Source organism: Pelmatolapia mariae, linkage group LG13, assembly GCF_036321145.2.
Source record: "Pelmatolapia mariae isolate MD_Pm_ZW linkage group LG13, Pm_UMD_F_2, whole genome shotgun sequence".
Taxonomy (NCBI): Eukaryota; Metazoa; Chordata; class Actinopteri; order Cichliformes; family Cichlidae; genus Pelmatolapia; species Pelmatolapia mariae.
In genome coordinates, this window is record NC_086238.1 from 14,465,421 (window position 1) to 14,482,078 (window position 16,658).

Below are 16,658 nucleotides of genomic sequence, written 5' to 3' on the forward strand. Positions count from 1 at the left end.
AACATTATAGTAGGCTGTCTGAGTATAGCGTGTCCTTTCCCTCTGCTTTGTTGTTTAGGTAACAATATCCGTTGACGGGATTCTGACCACCACAGGATATACGCAAGAAGACTACACCATGCTAGGCTCTGATGACTTTTTCTATGTCGGAGGGAGCCCTAGCACAGCCGACCTGCCTGGATCTCCAGTTAGCAACAACTTCATGGGCTGCCTCAGGGAGGTAAACACCACTTCTGTGTGAACTCTGAGGCTGGTGGGTGTGCAGGATATGACTGGCTTCACCTTAGGACTCCAAAACAGACCCTCCCACCCACAAGCTGGCCCTATTTCATCCTTAACACCCTGAGTTTGTTTCTCCTCTTTTCCTCACTCTCACTGACACAAACTTTCTCTGACTCAAAATTTTTTGCCTCTGCTGCCCCCTCAGTGCACATGCGACGCTCTACACACATGCACACACAACTATGCCGGGCGCACCACACACCCACACGTATAGAGGTCTGTCTTGGAGTGGAATTTACCTCGGGCTTCGCGCGGCTATGTCAGCTGCACTTCAAAGCGGAGCGGTGATCCTGAGATCAGGGAGTGGAATTTTTATGAGGAGTCAGGCACCTGACACGCTTAACACCTCACTATTGTTGGGGAGTGTGCTCTATCAGATTTTATCTTAGCCCAATTGTTTAAAGAATAACATTTTTTCTTTATGTTCGGTATCTGTGGAGGGCTTTCCTAAATGTAACTTAATAGTGCTTGAAAAGCGGGAGCGAAACAAGAAAATAGAGAAATGTACATTAGTTATACGCTCTCGGATGCATTGAATTCAGCACATCCCTGGCCTCCACAGTGCAATGGGCCATTTGAATACTTAAAGGGGTGAGTGAGAAACAGTATTATGTCTGTATGCTTATAGTCTAAAGATAATTTCCCTAATTTATTTTAATTTTTACATTTTATTGTAAAATGCAGGAGGGTTTTTTTTTTTACCAATAAATATGTTGTCTCTCTCTTTTTGTAGCTCCTCTTGCTCCTTTGGTATCATTAAAGGCAGACTGCTGTCCTCAGTATCATGTAGGATAGGTCTGAAGCATCTCTCTTTAATGAGTACATATGGAGTGGAGCAGGGAATGTTCACAAGCTTATTAAAAGTGTATTTTTAAGGGAACGTTTTTTAGTTAAATACATGTCTTGCAGGTGCTGCAGATGCTACAACAACAGGGGTGGAATTGGTTCACCCCATTTATGGTCATCCACCCCACTGAATTACTCTCTGTCCTCTTGCCAAGCCTGCCCTCACTGTCCTGAGATCCATGTATTGAACTGCTCAAAAACTTTTAAATATGCTGCAGAGCTGTGATAGCGCCTACAAGAAGAGAGACTGAGGGGATTTTCAGTATTTTATTTGCTCATGGGATCATTTAATATTCCTTATTTAGTTTTACCAGACAAATGCAAATGTCAATATCAAATAAAAAGAGATTAAGCCCGCATGATCTAAAATCCATAGTTAGTTCAATCTACTTGACTTTCATTTTTTTTCAGACATTTTTAGTATGTTGACAAGCTCTTTGCATCCTCTCATCCAGGCTGTTGAATTAAACAAAAAGGCCCATCTCAGGTCAGCTTCAGAGTGTGTTGTGATAGAATATGTGTGGTGGTTTAACAGCCTACGCTGTGGGACCTGATTGATAACATGTCTCCAAGTGGCATGTTGCAGTATTTGTGTGCAGATTCCAGATTCCAGAGTCGCCACGCCTGCCTGTTAGTTCTGATGGCAAAACAAACTGTGGTGCAGTAATAGCTCAGTTGTCACAGCCCTAGTTTGATGACAAATTAGTGCAGCACTACGAGTGCAGCACCAGTCGTAGCTCAGACCAAAGCTCCTTCGATGCTGAAAGGTGCCCTTTGTCTTGACTATAAAAAATTGATTTGGTTTATTGGCTGTATCTGTTGCACCTTTGTCTGCATGAGTCAAGTTCAACAGGCAGAGAGGCTGTAATTTATTCCTTTACTTTTTGAGGTAATGTTTTATTCCATTTCTTTTTCTATAATCTCTAAAACACTACATTTTGGTTTAGTGTCACGTTGGGATCACCTGGCCGTCTTAGGATCTTCATCTTAGGATGAAGATCCACGGCAGTGTGACTTTCGAGTGCGAGAATGTGGCCACTGTAGACCTGAGAGGCCTGAGTAAATATACACGTATAGTCTCTCTCTCTCTCTCACCGTATAGATTTAAATATACTTCATATACATACATTTCCTCACAGTTAAGTGCATAATAAACTAAGCCTTGGCTTATCAAACTCTGAAGCACCGCTATGAGCTCCATCCACCTGAACAGTTAGACACAGTAGATCTGACTTGGTGATAAACATAATGCTCCATGCAAATACAATCCCATCGGACATGTCCCCATTTTCAGGTGAACGCTTAGCATGACAGCAAATAAAAAACATGGCTAGTGTTTTCCACAGCTGTAACTCATTTGATTTGACCCACTGGAAGCAACAGACATATACAATTACAACTCTTTTGTTATATAAATGTGCGTGCTGTTGCAGTAAAAGAGCTATCTATTACTTGCTAACATTATCCTCCAATTAGCAGTATTAGAGCAGCGTGAAAGAGATCATCAGCTGTGCGCTTGACATCTAGAGGTGGCTGTTAAATAGTAGTTCCCCTTTTATCTCTCTTCCTGATGAACTTTAACATCTTTATGTTTAAAGTCTTTGTTGTCCTCTAAATCTTAGCTTTGTACGAGTATGTCAAGTGTGTCTGGTGAAAAATATAACGGCTCCATTGATGTTTTGATGCAAAATGTTGACATTCACGGAAATGTTAATTAGTTGGAAATTGGATGAAACTAGACATAGGGATCCTAGCTGCTGCTTACAGCTGCTTAGTAGATACTCTTTCATTATGGAGATTGGATAATGACGGGGTTAGAGCTGTCTTAATTTTTTTTGGGACTGTCGCTAATTACAGTGGAACCCACACAGATATATTCTACACAAACTGTAGACCTTAATCAATATTTTGAGTATTCATAAGAAACTTGCTTAAGTGAATTGAATATGCCTCTTCTTGCATTTTAGTGAATGAGAATAAATCAGGCGATTAAGATGAGCTTCATACACAAATGGAGTTTACTAGTTAGACAAACAACAGTAAATAAAAATGAGCAAATTAGAAAATGTACTGTTGCTGTATCATGTATGATAATGAAGCTCATCCATCAGTAAATTTGGTATTTTAATGACATTTAATGGGCTGCTACTCTTTCACTTCTGTACCTTAGCTCTATATCATCTCAAAGGTCACAGTACTAATACATTTGATTTATTTAAGCCTCCTGTTTTATAGTGTCTGAGAACAGTAGCTAAAATTGACATAAATGTTTGGGGGTTTTTTTGATTTACAAATTTCCAACAGTATGTACGGGATAATGGATGCTGGAGCTTGCATGAGAAAACACTGCACTCATTTATATCTTCTTTAGAAAGGCATATCCATCATCTGACCACTCTTATTCTAATCAAATACTCCAACAGGGACTTTAAATCAGCATTTTGCACCACACCTGCAATCAAGCCACTAGTTTAGATTTATCACTCTTCATCTCACATGTCACACCGACTCCCGGGAGATAATGCTGGATAAAATCATTTTCTCCAAACCATTGTCACAGTTGTTTGTCATGTTCAGGTTGTCTCTTGACGGTAGAGCTAAAAGCCAAAATGCATCTCTCACCTATTTACACTTCACCCACTATGCACTTGTTGTGAAGGCTTCAAATGGGTGCAGAGAAAGCGGGGTGATGTCTGTGACATTTGGTGCCCTGTGGACACAGCTCGTCACGTATAGGTGCAGTGTGACAAAGATTACCAATAGCTGAGGCATGCGATCCTTGCTTATGACACTGTGTCGTGGGATTAAATATCACATGGACATCATGGTGTTTAATTATGCATATTTACATTCCCCATTATATTTATATTCTGCAAACCGATCTTTGATTTGCAGAATATGACTAAAACCTTTTTTTTATTGTGTTCCATTTCAGGTTGTATACAAAAACAATGACGTGAGACTTGAGTTGTCCAGGCTGGCCAAGCAGGGTGATCCCAAGATGAAGATCCACGGCACTGTGGCCTTCAAGTGTGAGAACGTGGCCACTCTAGATCCCATCACTTTTGAGACGCCTGAGTCTTACATCATCCTCAACAAGTGGAATGCTAAAAAGACAGGCTCCATCTCCTTTGACTTCCGCACCACTGAGCCCAACGGCCTTCTCCTTTTCAGCCATGGCAAACTCAAGCAGCAACCAAAAGATTCAAAGAGTCCTCAAACTCTTAAAGTGGACTTCTTTGCTATCGAGATGCTGGATGGCCATCTGTACTTGCTGCTGGACATGGGCTCGGGAACCACAAAGACCAAGGCAGTCAACAAGAAGGTCAATGACGGCGAGTGGTACCATGTTGACTTCCAGCGAGATGGAAGATCAGGTAACTTTTTTAAAAATCGTTAGCAACATACAATATTTAGACAAATAGCATGCAAGAAACAATAATAAACAATAAAAGGCACCTGTTGCTGCATCTGTCGCTACTATGAGAGTGCAATACATTTAAATGTAAAAAAAAATATGCAACATGGCAAAAAATGACCACTTAAACTGAACTGATGTACTTTATATCAACAAAATATATTAGGTTGCATGACTACTACTTGACTTCCTATCATGTAGGTGAAAAGGGTCTGTGGGCTTAACAATAGTGTTTTCACAGCAGTAGTTTACACCTTCCACATGTCCTGACTTGAAGTACTGTAGCAGCGATGCGTTTCTCAGCAGTTTATTTCCTTCGTAGCGCAAACAGTGACCATCTCCGATCGAGATTTCTTAAATAATAGTGCCATAAAAACAAAATACAATACTTCAGAAGGTTTGAAATTATACAGAGACATGCCACCACACTCCTTTGTGTTTTCATACACATACAAACAAACACCCACATTACATGCAGTGCCTATTCACCTATGTCTGGAAGACTATTGCTGGGCAATGAGCATTTCAGTAGCCCAGCAATCAAACACAGTTTTAATTTTGTGCGTTGTTGTCCTCCTGGCACCAGAAATGTGCAAAAAGTATGGTGATGAAGTAATCCTCAATATGACTGACTAGTTTAGCCTTCAACATATAAAGTGCGATCAAGAAGCACTGGCCCATAAAAATCAAAAATACATACTACCTAGCTTAAATTTTCCTCTTCACTTTGTAGAAGTCCCATTACAACCATGAACTGTGGCATCATGTCACTGTGTGCCGACATACTGACATCACAGGAAGATTTCGGCATCATCAGTGAAACCTTTGTTAGCCACCTATTTACTTACTACGTTCGGTTCTTTCCACTTTCTGAAAATGAAAGTTCAAGTTGAGGGATCACTGTTTCAACACACTGGTGCAGATATAATGTGCATCAAAGAGTTTCAGGTACAACAGGACAGAATGAGACTTCTGTAGAGCGATCTAAAAATAGCAGCAACGCTCAAAATACTTTGGTGGTGAATAAGAAAATGGCCTTGAAGGGGAGATCAGATTTTTATGGGCCAATTCCCAGAACCCTTTGATCACACTGTGTACGGTACACCGCAGAATTCAGAAGAAGCTTAAAGAAGGAGCTCTTTAAACGATTTTACTGAAATAAAATTATTTTCATGGGGTCATGGACTTGTTTTCTAAAAAACTGAATTATTCATTATTGTACCAGAGTTGGTTCACCATCGAAACTTGAATATTTCTCCACACACTGCCTGCCCTTCCACTTGTTATAATTATTTTTACATATTTATTATAAAATCCAATTGAATAGTGATAACCCAACTTCAGATAGTGGCTACGTGTCACGATTCCAGACACATATTTGTAACAAAATAACTTTGTCCCCTCTCACAATGTGTCCTCTAAGCCCCGGGTCGCCCTGCACTGGTCCCTGTTGATTTGCTTATCTAAGCAGCAATTTGTTAGTGTGAGCTTAGAGCCAAGCCCTTGCAATGTCATGCTGCAAATTAGATATACCCCTTGACCATGTTTTCCACTCCATCTCAAGAGGTGGAAATTAGATTAACTGTTTCATTACCCCCCTAAGCAAGTCTGGGTTGTAGTTCCAAATTGAGCTAGATACAATGTTAAAATAGTGACAGCTTTCACACATTCAGCTCCATTAGTCATTGACAGGTTTGTAAAATTAGCTCCAATACTCTGTTTGAGGTGACACAATACAGGCATACACTGTAATAAACATTACTGAGTGGCTTCTATTGAATTCACTGGGAGAAGAAAGCTGTGGGTACCTTCTCAGATGACATAAATCCAAAACATTTAGTTGCGGTGCGCCGCACTATAAACAACATTGTCTTGCTAAATTAGATTTTTTTTCATTATCTGTGTAGTAACCTCTGATCACCCTCCCCCATGCAGTGCACACATGTACACACGAACACGGGCACACAGAACCTCGAGCTCTCTCATCGAGCTCTCCACTCACTGTTCTCTCTGTCTACCCTGCCTAAGTTTCCATGGAAACAGGAGGGGGTCTCTCCCAGGACTGAGACAGTTACTGCACAGTGCTGTGCTGAGCTGTGCACTAATGACATTTCAGAATAACTTTTCTTTCTTTTCTCAAGTCCTGCGGATCAACACTTACGTACTGGCCTGTAGAGAGGATGTACAAAGGTCTCGCCAATATGACGACTTCCCTTGTGATACGAATAACAACATGGCTAGGATGCTTTAGATACGTGCACACAGTGGCTTCAAATTGTGAAGCTTTTTTTCCAATTTATTTATTTATTTCTTACATCCAGGTTTCTATGATCTGTACAAAGCACTGCTGCTTATGGTGTGTAATGGTGTGGATACCACTCCTGAAATTTATATATTATAATCTCTATATATGTATTAACAATTGTGAATCAAAAATAAATGTGCACAATAAATCTCAATTAAAGCTATAATCAAATAAAACAATCATCGTCCTCAAGTACAACAGAAAGCCTGCAAGAATAAGTAGGTAGGTAGGTAGGGAGGTTGTTCCATAGATCAGTAGCTGCCACCAAAAAAGCTCTGTCACCTCTATTTTTGAGCGAGTAACATCCAAGAGCGGTGAGTTTGTAGACCTCAGTGCTCTGGTAGGAGTATAGGGCTGTAAAAGTTCCATTAAGCATGGTGGCGCCAAACCTTTGAGCCTCTTAAAAGAAAGAAATAAAATTTTAAACTGGATCCTGAAATGGACTGGAAGCCAGTGTAGGCAGGCCACTACAGGTGTGATGTGATCACACTGCTTCTTTTTACTGGCATTTAGCCACGAGGTTGCATATTTCAGAACAACTCTCTCGGTTACAGCTCTCTTCAGACCACTCTGAGCTACTATAGAAACAGAGCAGCGCTACATGTTGGGCTCCATGGATGACACTCTCTCTTTGTAATGGGCTCATTCTGAGCCCAGAGTTGTCAGACGATTGCTCGCATAAAATGCTGCAGCATAATCTGTCACCGAGGCTGCTAGTGGTGGCCCGTGGTATTATTTTATGCAGCTCATGAGAGCACAGAGGATTCTGTACATTTCATTCATCCACAGTTCATGTCATACTGTGATATAGCAGTATGGTTCCAGCCATTATACCAGACTGAACATTTCTAACTGTGACAAATAACTGTTGTCAACTGGTAACAACACAAAGCACAGAACATAACTGAATGACACAAAATTAACAAATGAGTGAAAATGCCATAATAAAGCCCAATTCTGTGAGCAGACACATTGTAAACACTTAAGTGTCTGATGTTTTCAGTGTACCATCAAACATATGCTTGCTCCCTAAATTAGAGTGAGGTATCAAAACCACATGAACCTATGTCCTAAGCTTGAGAAAACACACAGTTTATTGTCAGTGCTAATTTAACACTGATGAAAATAATTATTAATACTACAATCTAGTTCTCTTAATTGAACCCTTTAAATCGTACACACGAGTCCTTCAAGGTAATTTTCAAAAACAACATAGAAGAATTCACCAGTCCCCCGAGAGCGTGACTCATCAAACATATGGTATTCTTGCCTTTTCATCTGTGTGTCAGATGTTTTATTAATACACACCACCAAGCACATCACTCATAACAAAAGTGCAACACAACAGCCAGACATAATTATCCGCAGCCCAGTCCTCCGTGTGCAACGCTTCCTGCAGCTGTAACAATGGTGGATAATGATCCCTGCCCTATTTAGTTTAGGCAGCTCTTCCTACAGGAAGCAAGCCTGCAAATGGACTCTGGCTCTCAGACAGCATCTTCTAACCCTCAATGCATTAGAGACGCTAAGAGACACTCTGCTTTTAAGTGAGGGCTTCTGGGCCGCAAGTGCTGTGGGTCACTCATCAGAGACATTACACGGACATTGCTGTGTTGTAGCCACACTTCCTGCTAGGGCACACGCGGCACTACTTCACACACAAACATGCACACGTACACCAAACAAACAGAGGCAGGCACGCACACTCGTATAGATAACATATTCCCTATCCTCACAACCCACTCACGAGCTTCTTTTTCTACAGAGAATCCAATCACAGGGAGAGATTTGGCCGTATCGCCCTAACTGGATTGTAGTAATCCCCTGTCTGACATGTTTTGGGGATGTGTGAGTGGGGTTAGGGGACATCATGCCAAGTTGAGCCTGGCTGCTGATGCAAAAAGTGTGAGAGAGATCTGAGCTGTCATTTGGACCCCTGCCTTCAGGTTTGATGATGGAGTACCACTTACAGGTCAGCCCACAGAGAGGGATAGAGAGAGAAATGTGGTCAGCGCTTTTAAGTTGGCTAGACTGCTGATTTTTGTCGTCATCATTCAGTCACATTTTAGCCCTCTGTATCAGTTTGATCATCTCGTTTGTAATTTCTGTACTCATTTTTCAGGACACTGTTTACCGCTGTGTTCCCTCTGCTTTCTTATCTGTCATCATATACACCCCCCCCCCCCCCCCCCCCCCAATCCTCTTTCCAGGCTGCTTTATCTCCATGTTCTCATCTTGTTCTGTATCTCCTCCTCTTTAATGTTAGCATTCACAAGACACACCCCCTGATATTAAAATAATAGTGTTCAAAACATAAGTAGTCCTGCAGTGTGTATATGCCCGGCTGTTAGGGTATTCGTCCAACATTACATAGATCCACTCTGCTTTCACATATTCTTTACAGGGGTTTGAGAAGTAAATACATCACTCTCACATGATGCCCAGGAGATGTAGATATCTTTCTTCTTCTTCTTCTGCATCAATTTAGACAGATATTCTTTCTTCGTTCTTTATGACTGTAATAAGACTTAAGTGTAGATATCATGAGGTTTAAAGCATCCAATAACTCGATGATGACTTTAACAGTATCACTTTATATTTTACTTTCAAAGAGCAAGGCTTTCTTGTAATTTTTAAAAATGGTCAGACTTTTTGAAACTCTTTCCAAATTTTTCATTGGACATTACCTGCTTTTTCACTCATTCTCAGTCCAGTTCAAGTACCAGCCTCTTTTCAGAGGAATTTTTATTTGTTAAGCCACTTTTACACTGACCTATGATCTTATTAAAGCATAAACAAAGACACCAAACTCAAAGAATGGACCGGTGTTGTGTGTGCCAAATTTTAAATTGTATCTTTAGGCATTTTGTTACTGGCAGCGTCTTACAAAAATGTATCATTTGTTCCTATTTCTTTAGTGAATTTGTAGTTGAAAAATGCCAAAGATAACACAGTGTGACAGGTATAAAATAGTATTTTGGCACCAACACCAAAAAGCTATTTGCCAAAAACCTGGCATATTTTGGCATGTGCAGGGTGTCCTTAAAAAAGTTGAGGAAATTGAACAAGTGGAGGACAAAAGAGGAAAGCTTACAAAAAAAAAAATATCTACAGCGGATAAATATTTATCTGAAAGCCATGTGAAACCATAAGAAATAGGAAAAATACTGATCTGACACAGAACCTGAGAATTGCACCTGGACCATCATTTGATTCATCTACTGTTCACTGGAAAAATGAGAAAAGAGTGGCTCTCAAGAAGGGAAGGGAAACAGGAAGAAAAGGCTGCCAAATTACACAAGAATTGGACTGAAAATCAGCGGCAACAGGTTTACACCAAAGTTGACACTTTTAGTTGTTGTCAGTACATATGAGATCAGGAGAGATGCCCAACAGTGAGTGTCTGCACCCATCTGTAAAAGACGGTGGAGGCTCTGTCATGGTTTGGGGCTTTTCAGTCAGTGGTGTTGGGGATCAAAATTGATTAAATGAGGAAGATAGAAAAGTACCATCAGACTTGAATCCACCGCACAGTATCTGATTGGCAACAGCATCATTTTTCAACATGATCAACGATCTTAAACACATTGCCAAAGCAGTAAAAGCATACCTGGATAGAAAAGCAAAGAATGGAACATAATGAGTCATGGATTTACCTCAAAGAAGAGCTTTGTGTGTCCTTTAGGAAACATGGAGATGGCAAAATATAAAGAAATGAAGGGTGGCTCAAGAATTTTGCACACTACTTCATTCACGAAAGTAATTTTGCAAACCAGTTCCTTCAAATGCCTGTCACAGTGTGGGATCTGACAAAAAATAAAAAAGTGTTTGCGTGTGTGGATACTTCTCTCGCCATTCACGCTGACCACACTGATGTTCATTCTTCAGCCGGGCACCTGCTCTACTCAGAGAAAAGTTTCCTTGCTAATGAGTTTGATGTAGTGAGCTCGTTAGCTATAACCTGAAGGGAGCTGTTCTGGCTGCATGACGGGTGGCCTATGCCAAGTGTGCAAAGCTTGGAAGTCTCAACAGCTGTGGCTGGAGAGAGCAGGGGCAGTGGGTGGCGGCAGGAAAGTGCAGGAACAGATGCCTGGGGCCAAGACCCTGAGAAAAGAGCTGGAACATGTTAGTGGGACCCGGTTAATCATTGTGCACTAGGTCCTTAGCTGTCTCTCTCAAGCAATTTTGCAAAAAGGCTGGCTCACCTTGGCTATGAAGATCATACATGAACAAGTGTGTTATTAGCATATGGAGTGATTTTTAACATTTTTTTGTTATGTGGAAAGATGTTTCTGAGAAAAAAGGCTTTGATAGAAAAAAATGAAATGCAGATATTTATTATATGTATAATTAATTGTGATATGTACATTCATGCATGCTAATGGTAGCTGTAATGAAATGTGAAATGCCCCATTTAATATCTAATGTGTCTCTAAAAAGTGCCAGGCAGCCCTGCTGAAATTCAAGTATGGCTTAGGGCTTGTTTCCCCAACATAAACACTTTGACTAGAAAAGTAACTTAAAAGCTACACTTCTCTCCCACATACAGTACAAGCATTACAGCTTTGCCATTTAGCCCATGGCAATCAACTATTAGTTCCTTCATATCTGCCATGGCATGCATCTGCCACTCAAAATGCAAATTTTGACTGTATGGCAATTTTATTTTTAAGCATCCATCCAGGCAGTGGCCTGTGTGGATCCTCAGTGCCACGGTATATAGATTACTGGACGAGGATGCGGGCAGTGGAGGCAGCCACCATTAATTAAAGTCCACAATGGTTCCTGGACTGAGAGTAACAGATCCATATACAAATTAATCACCCGGTCTGAGTCCCACAGTAAGGCCTTCCTTTTCCACAGCTTTACAGTCCAGTCATGTCCGCTGTTGTTTACCGTGCTCCAGATCGAGAATTAAACCTGAATGAGAGTGATAAATCATGTTGGGAAACACACATGCTCTCATTGCAGGTTTATGTGTTTGAGAGGCAAACAGAAGGAGAGACAGGGTGGCGGGGGGGCGGGGGGGGGGGGGTCGGAGCCTCCAGTCCGTTAATCAAGATCAAAAAGATGGTTACGATGTTTTTTTGGGAAGGGTGGCTAAAATGATAGAGAGGGCAACTATTTTTCTTTTCCTCAGTAGTTTCTTTATGACCACTGCTTTATAGATAAAGGAGATTTATTATAGCAAATCCAAGGAAAATGGAGAGGATACTCTTAGGAATCCCAGATTAAACTACTAATAGACTAGCTGCCCTGTGATTAATGCGTCTTATCAACTCTCATCAGTCATTCTAAATGAAGAAAATCCTGACCCTGTCCAGATGGATAACATTAATTAGGTTAATTTCTTCATCAAAACATTTTCAAATGGGTCTTCTTTGCATCTTTGTGGTCCTGTAGGACACATAGTGCCTTTTGGAGGCTAAATGTTTACTTACTTCAAAGCAGCCGTGGCAAAACAATAACTTATTATCTTCATTTTTAGGTACCATCTCCATCAACACCCTCCGCACTGCCTACACAGCCCCTGGAGAAAGTGAGATCCTGGACTTGGATGACAACCTGTACCTCGGGGGTTTACCGGAGAATAGAAGGGGGTTGGTGTTCCCCACCGAGGTGTGGACAGCACTGCTCAACTATGGCTACGTAGGCTGCATTCGAGATTTATTTATTGACGGACAGAGTAAAGATGTCAGACGGCTGGCTGAGATCCAGAAAGCTGCCGGGGTCAAGCCCTCCTGCTCTAAAGAGCCTCCCAAACAGTGCTTGAGCAACCCCTGCCAAAACAATGGGATCTGTAGAGAAGGCTGGAATCGCTACGTGTGTGACTGTTCTGGGACTGGATACCTGGGTCGCTCCTGCGAAAGAGGTAGAACTTTGTCTCATTTTGTCTACCCAGCTGTTAGACTGCTTATAATTTCTTTCTCCTAGGCGTAATCTTTGCCAGTGTAAAATGTTGATGATGCTGCACAGCGACAGACTTCTTCCTCACCCTGCATTATCTTCTGATGTAGGGATGGGATCATAAAAGTGTGAATATAATTTACATCAAAGAAAAGCGGGAAAAGATTGGTTTAATTATATCCGCCATGGATGTAGTATTCTTTGTCTTTCAAGTTCAGGTTGAACATTGTCAACACACAAAAGCCTGCAGGTGGTCTTTTTGTTATCCAGGCTTATGGTTGAACATCGCCAGCTCTAACAGCAGGTTGGTGGTAATTTAAGGCAGGAGAGAAATTGCGGGAGGAGACCGACAGCAACAGAGAAGCAGGCAAAATGAGTCAGGATACGGAGGGTTGCTGTTCGACTATGTTGAGTGGCAGGTGACTGATGCACCACCGAGACACTGCTGGTCACGTCCACCATGCACACTTGCCTGTAAATTGGCTGTCTTCTGCTAACCATTTGCCTCATCAAACCACTCACTCATGACCAGACCTGGTGCAGAATACTTATCCTTCTGTCCTCCAGAGAAGAGAAATAGGAGAAGTGAGTGTCACACCGTGAAACCTTAGGCCTCTATGTCTGACTTACCCCTGATTCTGCAGGAATTTGTCTTTTTTTATTTATAGCTGATCACTTAGAAATTAAAAGAACACTTTTTGTTCTGAACTTTCTGACTAGTGTTTCAAGTTGATAGGGTCGCAAATTATACTAAAAAAACGAATAGTCACATATTTGTTTGATAAAAAGCTATAATTGCTTGAACTTAGCCCTGAGAAAATCTTCCAGAACTGCCCTTAGTACTCTAAAGCAGATTCTTTTCTTCCTGTTTTAGTATTTTGCTGTATTTCTGCAGCTAGCTGAAAGCAACGAAGTACAAGAAATTTTTCTGTGCTATAAAATGTATGAAGAGAATTTCAGCTGTATCTTTAAGGAATTGTGAGATTAAACATTTCTGCATGATCAGCTTTAATTTGCTGATCTTTTTGATCAATGTGCTTTCCTTTTATCCACACAGTGAGACTAAGCGAATACATTTTTCCAATTTATAGTTCTTTTATTAAGGAGAACTGCAATATTAACTTGATTAACAGCTGTAGATTTTGATTTAATTAATTAGTTATTTAAATTCAGTAAGAGATCATAGGATATTTCCACATTGGTTGAATGAATTCATAGCTATATACATATAATCATCACAGATTCTAACCTGAAGCAGTAGACTATATATTGGCGTTAGTGTTAAGGGATTTATATTGCAGCAGCATGCATAGTCATGAAATCTCAATGGTGCAATAGTAGCAAATGCGTGAAAGCATTTAACATATGCATAATCAAGGCAAATGTCAAAAAAGTGCCCAAGCATGTGACACTGTTATCACAGCGTGATGCATCTTCGCCGAAACAGGAACAGGAACAGGTTCTCTCATCTAAAAAAAAAGAAAAAAATCAGCTGCGGTTGGAATGCACCACGTCCCACACAGTTACATGTGTCAGCTCCACACGTGCTTTTGCTATTCCTCTGTGCTGAAGTCACTTGCTTCATGAAACAGTATTACCAAAAGTAAAGGGATGTTGTATAGTTGGAACTTTGGAACTCTGTTTAGTGTGTGTTTTTGTGAAATGTAAAGTTATCTGAAGAGTCACACCTTGTCTTTTTTAACCATAACTTGTATGTGGACAGTGCTTATCTGTTGTTTTCTCTCTGACCTCTACTTGTTAGTCTTCTAAGGGCAAATGCACCAAATGTTACGGTGATGCAACACTTCTAGAAGCAGTATAAACGTGTTTCTATGGTATTTTAAGTAGTGCAGCATCGATAGAAATGACACAAAGTCTGCCAGTTTTTGTAAAAAAAAAAAAAAAAAGTATCAGGAGCAACATGTTTCCTCCAAACCCCACCATTCAAAGGCTACATGGCAAAGGTTCCTGACCTGTTTCCTGTAGTTTTCTTGCTTTGGCTTTGTGATAAATGCTTACAGTCCATAATGACTTAATTATGAACACTGTTTACACATTAAAACTGACTGGGAAATGAATAAGGCATCAGAAATTAGTCAAGTAGTCATAAGAAAATTTGGAGTAGTCATTTAAAAACCTTAATTTTAAAAGAAAAGGCAACTATATGTGTTTCTTTTAGTTTTTGTTTTTTATTCTTTTAATATTGACCCAGTCTTCTAGCAATCGTCTGACTCGGGAAGGCAATTTCTGGTGTGAGTCTTGCCACTGGAGTGGGGAGGGAGTAAGTTATTATGTCTACAAACTAACCACCCCCCACCCCCTGCCTTCCCACCTACATATACACACACACACAAAACCTTGCGTATAAATGGATGACGCTGATTTATAACTCCAACTGCACTTTAGAGATGCTAATGATACTGATGGAAATCTGGCGAATGGCACAAAAACAAAATGATACAAAAGCACATGACACTGTTGTGAAATGAGGCTTGTTTAGTCATGAACGTCTTGAAAGTATGTAGCACGTGTTGCGAATGCAGTGTTTTAGTTAGTTCTGAGGCAGGAAATTAATAATTTATTTAAAAAAGGGAGCAAAAAAAGCAGAAATAAAATGTAGTGTAAAAGAAAATAAGTCAATTTCCATATCTGATGAACGTGTCAGTGAGGCCTGTCTCCGCGCTGCTTTGATTTTCCACATGTGCACGTCGGTTTTAGCTAATGAGTTGACAGGAATTAGGACACAGTACATGAGGGAGGTGGAGTGGGCAAGGGATACAGATCGTTTCTCTTCAGGAAGATAATTACTTATTCAGAGAGCGTTCTTGGGTCCAAAGATATAATCCAGCCTGACTTTGCTCTGAAAACAAAAACAAAAAGCTGAAACAGTTCCACATTAAGAGACTGAGTGTTGCAAAGATTTCCTCCACCGTGACCTTCTGTACTCTCTTTGAACACCAGAGCCGTGTTCTGGCGTCTCGGCTTCTCCGTCCAACTCTCATTTTCTGGCTGTCTCTGCACTTGTGTATGAGACAGGCATTAGCGAGAGTGTGAGTGGGAGCAGTGGTACAGAGGATGGGCTCTGGCGTGCTGCCAGCTGTTTTGAATGCTCCAGATTGCCTCTGCACTGGTAGGATGAAGCAGGCACCAGCAGGCCGAGGAGCTGTCAAAAGAATTACCCCAGCTCTCACTTATCCATGCATGGTGTACCACCCGGTGGCAAAATACAGCTACTGCATATGGCAGAGGAGGAGGACGACGACGAGTGAAAGGAGCAGGAGGTGGATCTTCGGAACACAGCCACGGAGCTATTCGCCCTATTTTGAGACATTTTAATTAAGCAGACAAAGCAATTTTCCCCCCTTGCATCCCAAATGTCTTCCCCTTCATTGTTCCTCCAGTTGCTAATTAGCCCAAATATTAGTCTTGCAGTGTGAGGCTAAAGCAGCCTCCCAGATGGTGTGGTAGGTGTGTTGTAGTACATGCACATATTCCCTAATGAGATTTGACATGCTGGATTCCAGCACTGACAGCACCTGCATCATTTCACAGTGGCTGCAGCTGAACGTGTGCTTCAACATACCCGCAATGGATAAGCTCGGTGCTGAAGATCAGTGTACAGATCGATACATGAGTGTGCTCATTGTACACCAGACATACCTAACAACTTGCTTATTTGCAGTGTAGAGGCTTTGCACTGTGCTTTTACCAATACGACAGTGATGCTATTAGTTCAAAATATATATTTAAAAACAAACTGTATAAAATATAGCAGCCTTACAGCTTCAGGGTACTCTTAAGGGATATATCATTAAGTAGAGCCTTGAGTCTACTGCAGTATATTATTGCCAGCATGTACAAAAGGTGTCTAATACCTTGCTCCAGAGCATAGTGCACAAC

At 41.0% G+C, this 16,658-nt stretch overlaps 1 protein-coding gene across 28 annotated transcripts in view; it reads left to right on the top strand.

Annotated features, from left to right (window-relative positions):
• Nucleotides 1-16,658, top strand: part of LOC134639848 (neurexin-1a) — a 253,513-nt gene that overhangs the window by 92,165 nt on the left and 144,690 nt on the right. For all 28 annotated transcript variants that reach the window (XM_063491308.1, XM_063491307.1, XM_063491310.1 and 25 more), the window contains 3 exons: nucleotides 59-220; nucleotides 4,064-4,505; nucleotides 12,340-12,723. In XM_063491308.1, coding sequence (XP_063347378.1) covers nucleotides 59-220; nucleotides 4,064-4,505; nucleotides 12,340-12,723 — 988 coding nt within the window. The remainder of the gene's footprint in view (nucleotides 1-58; nucleotides 221-4,063; nucleotides 4,506-12,339; nucleotides 12,724-16,658) is intronic.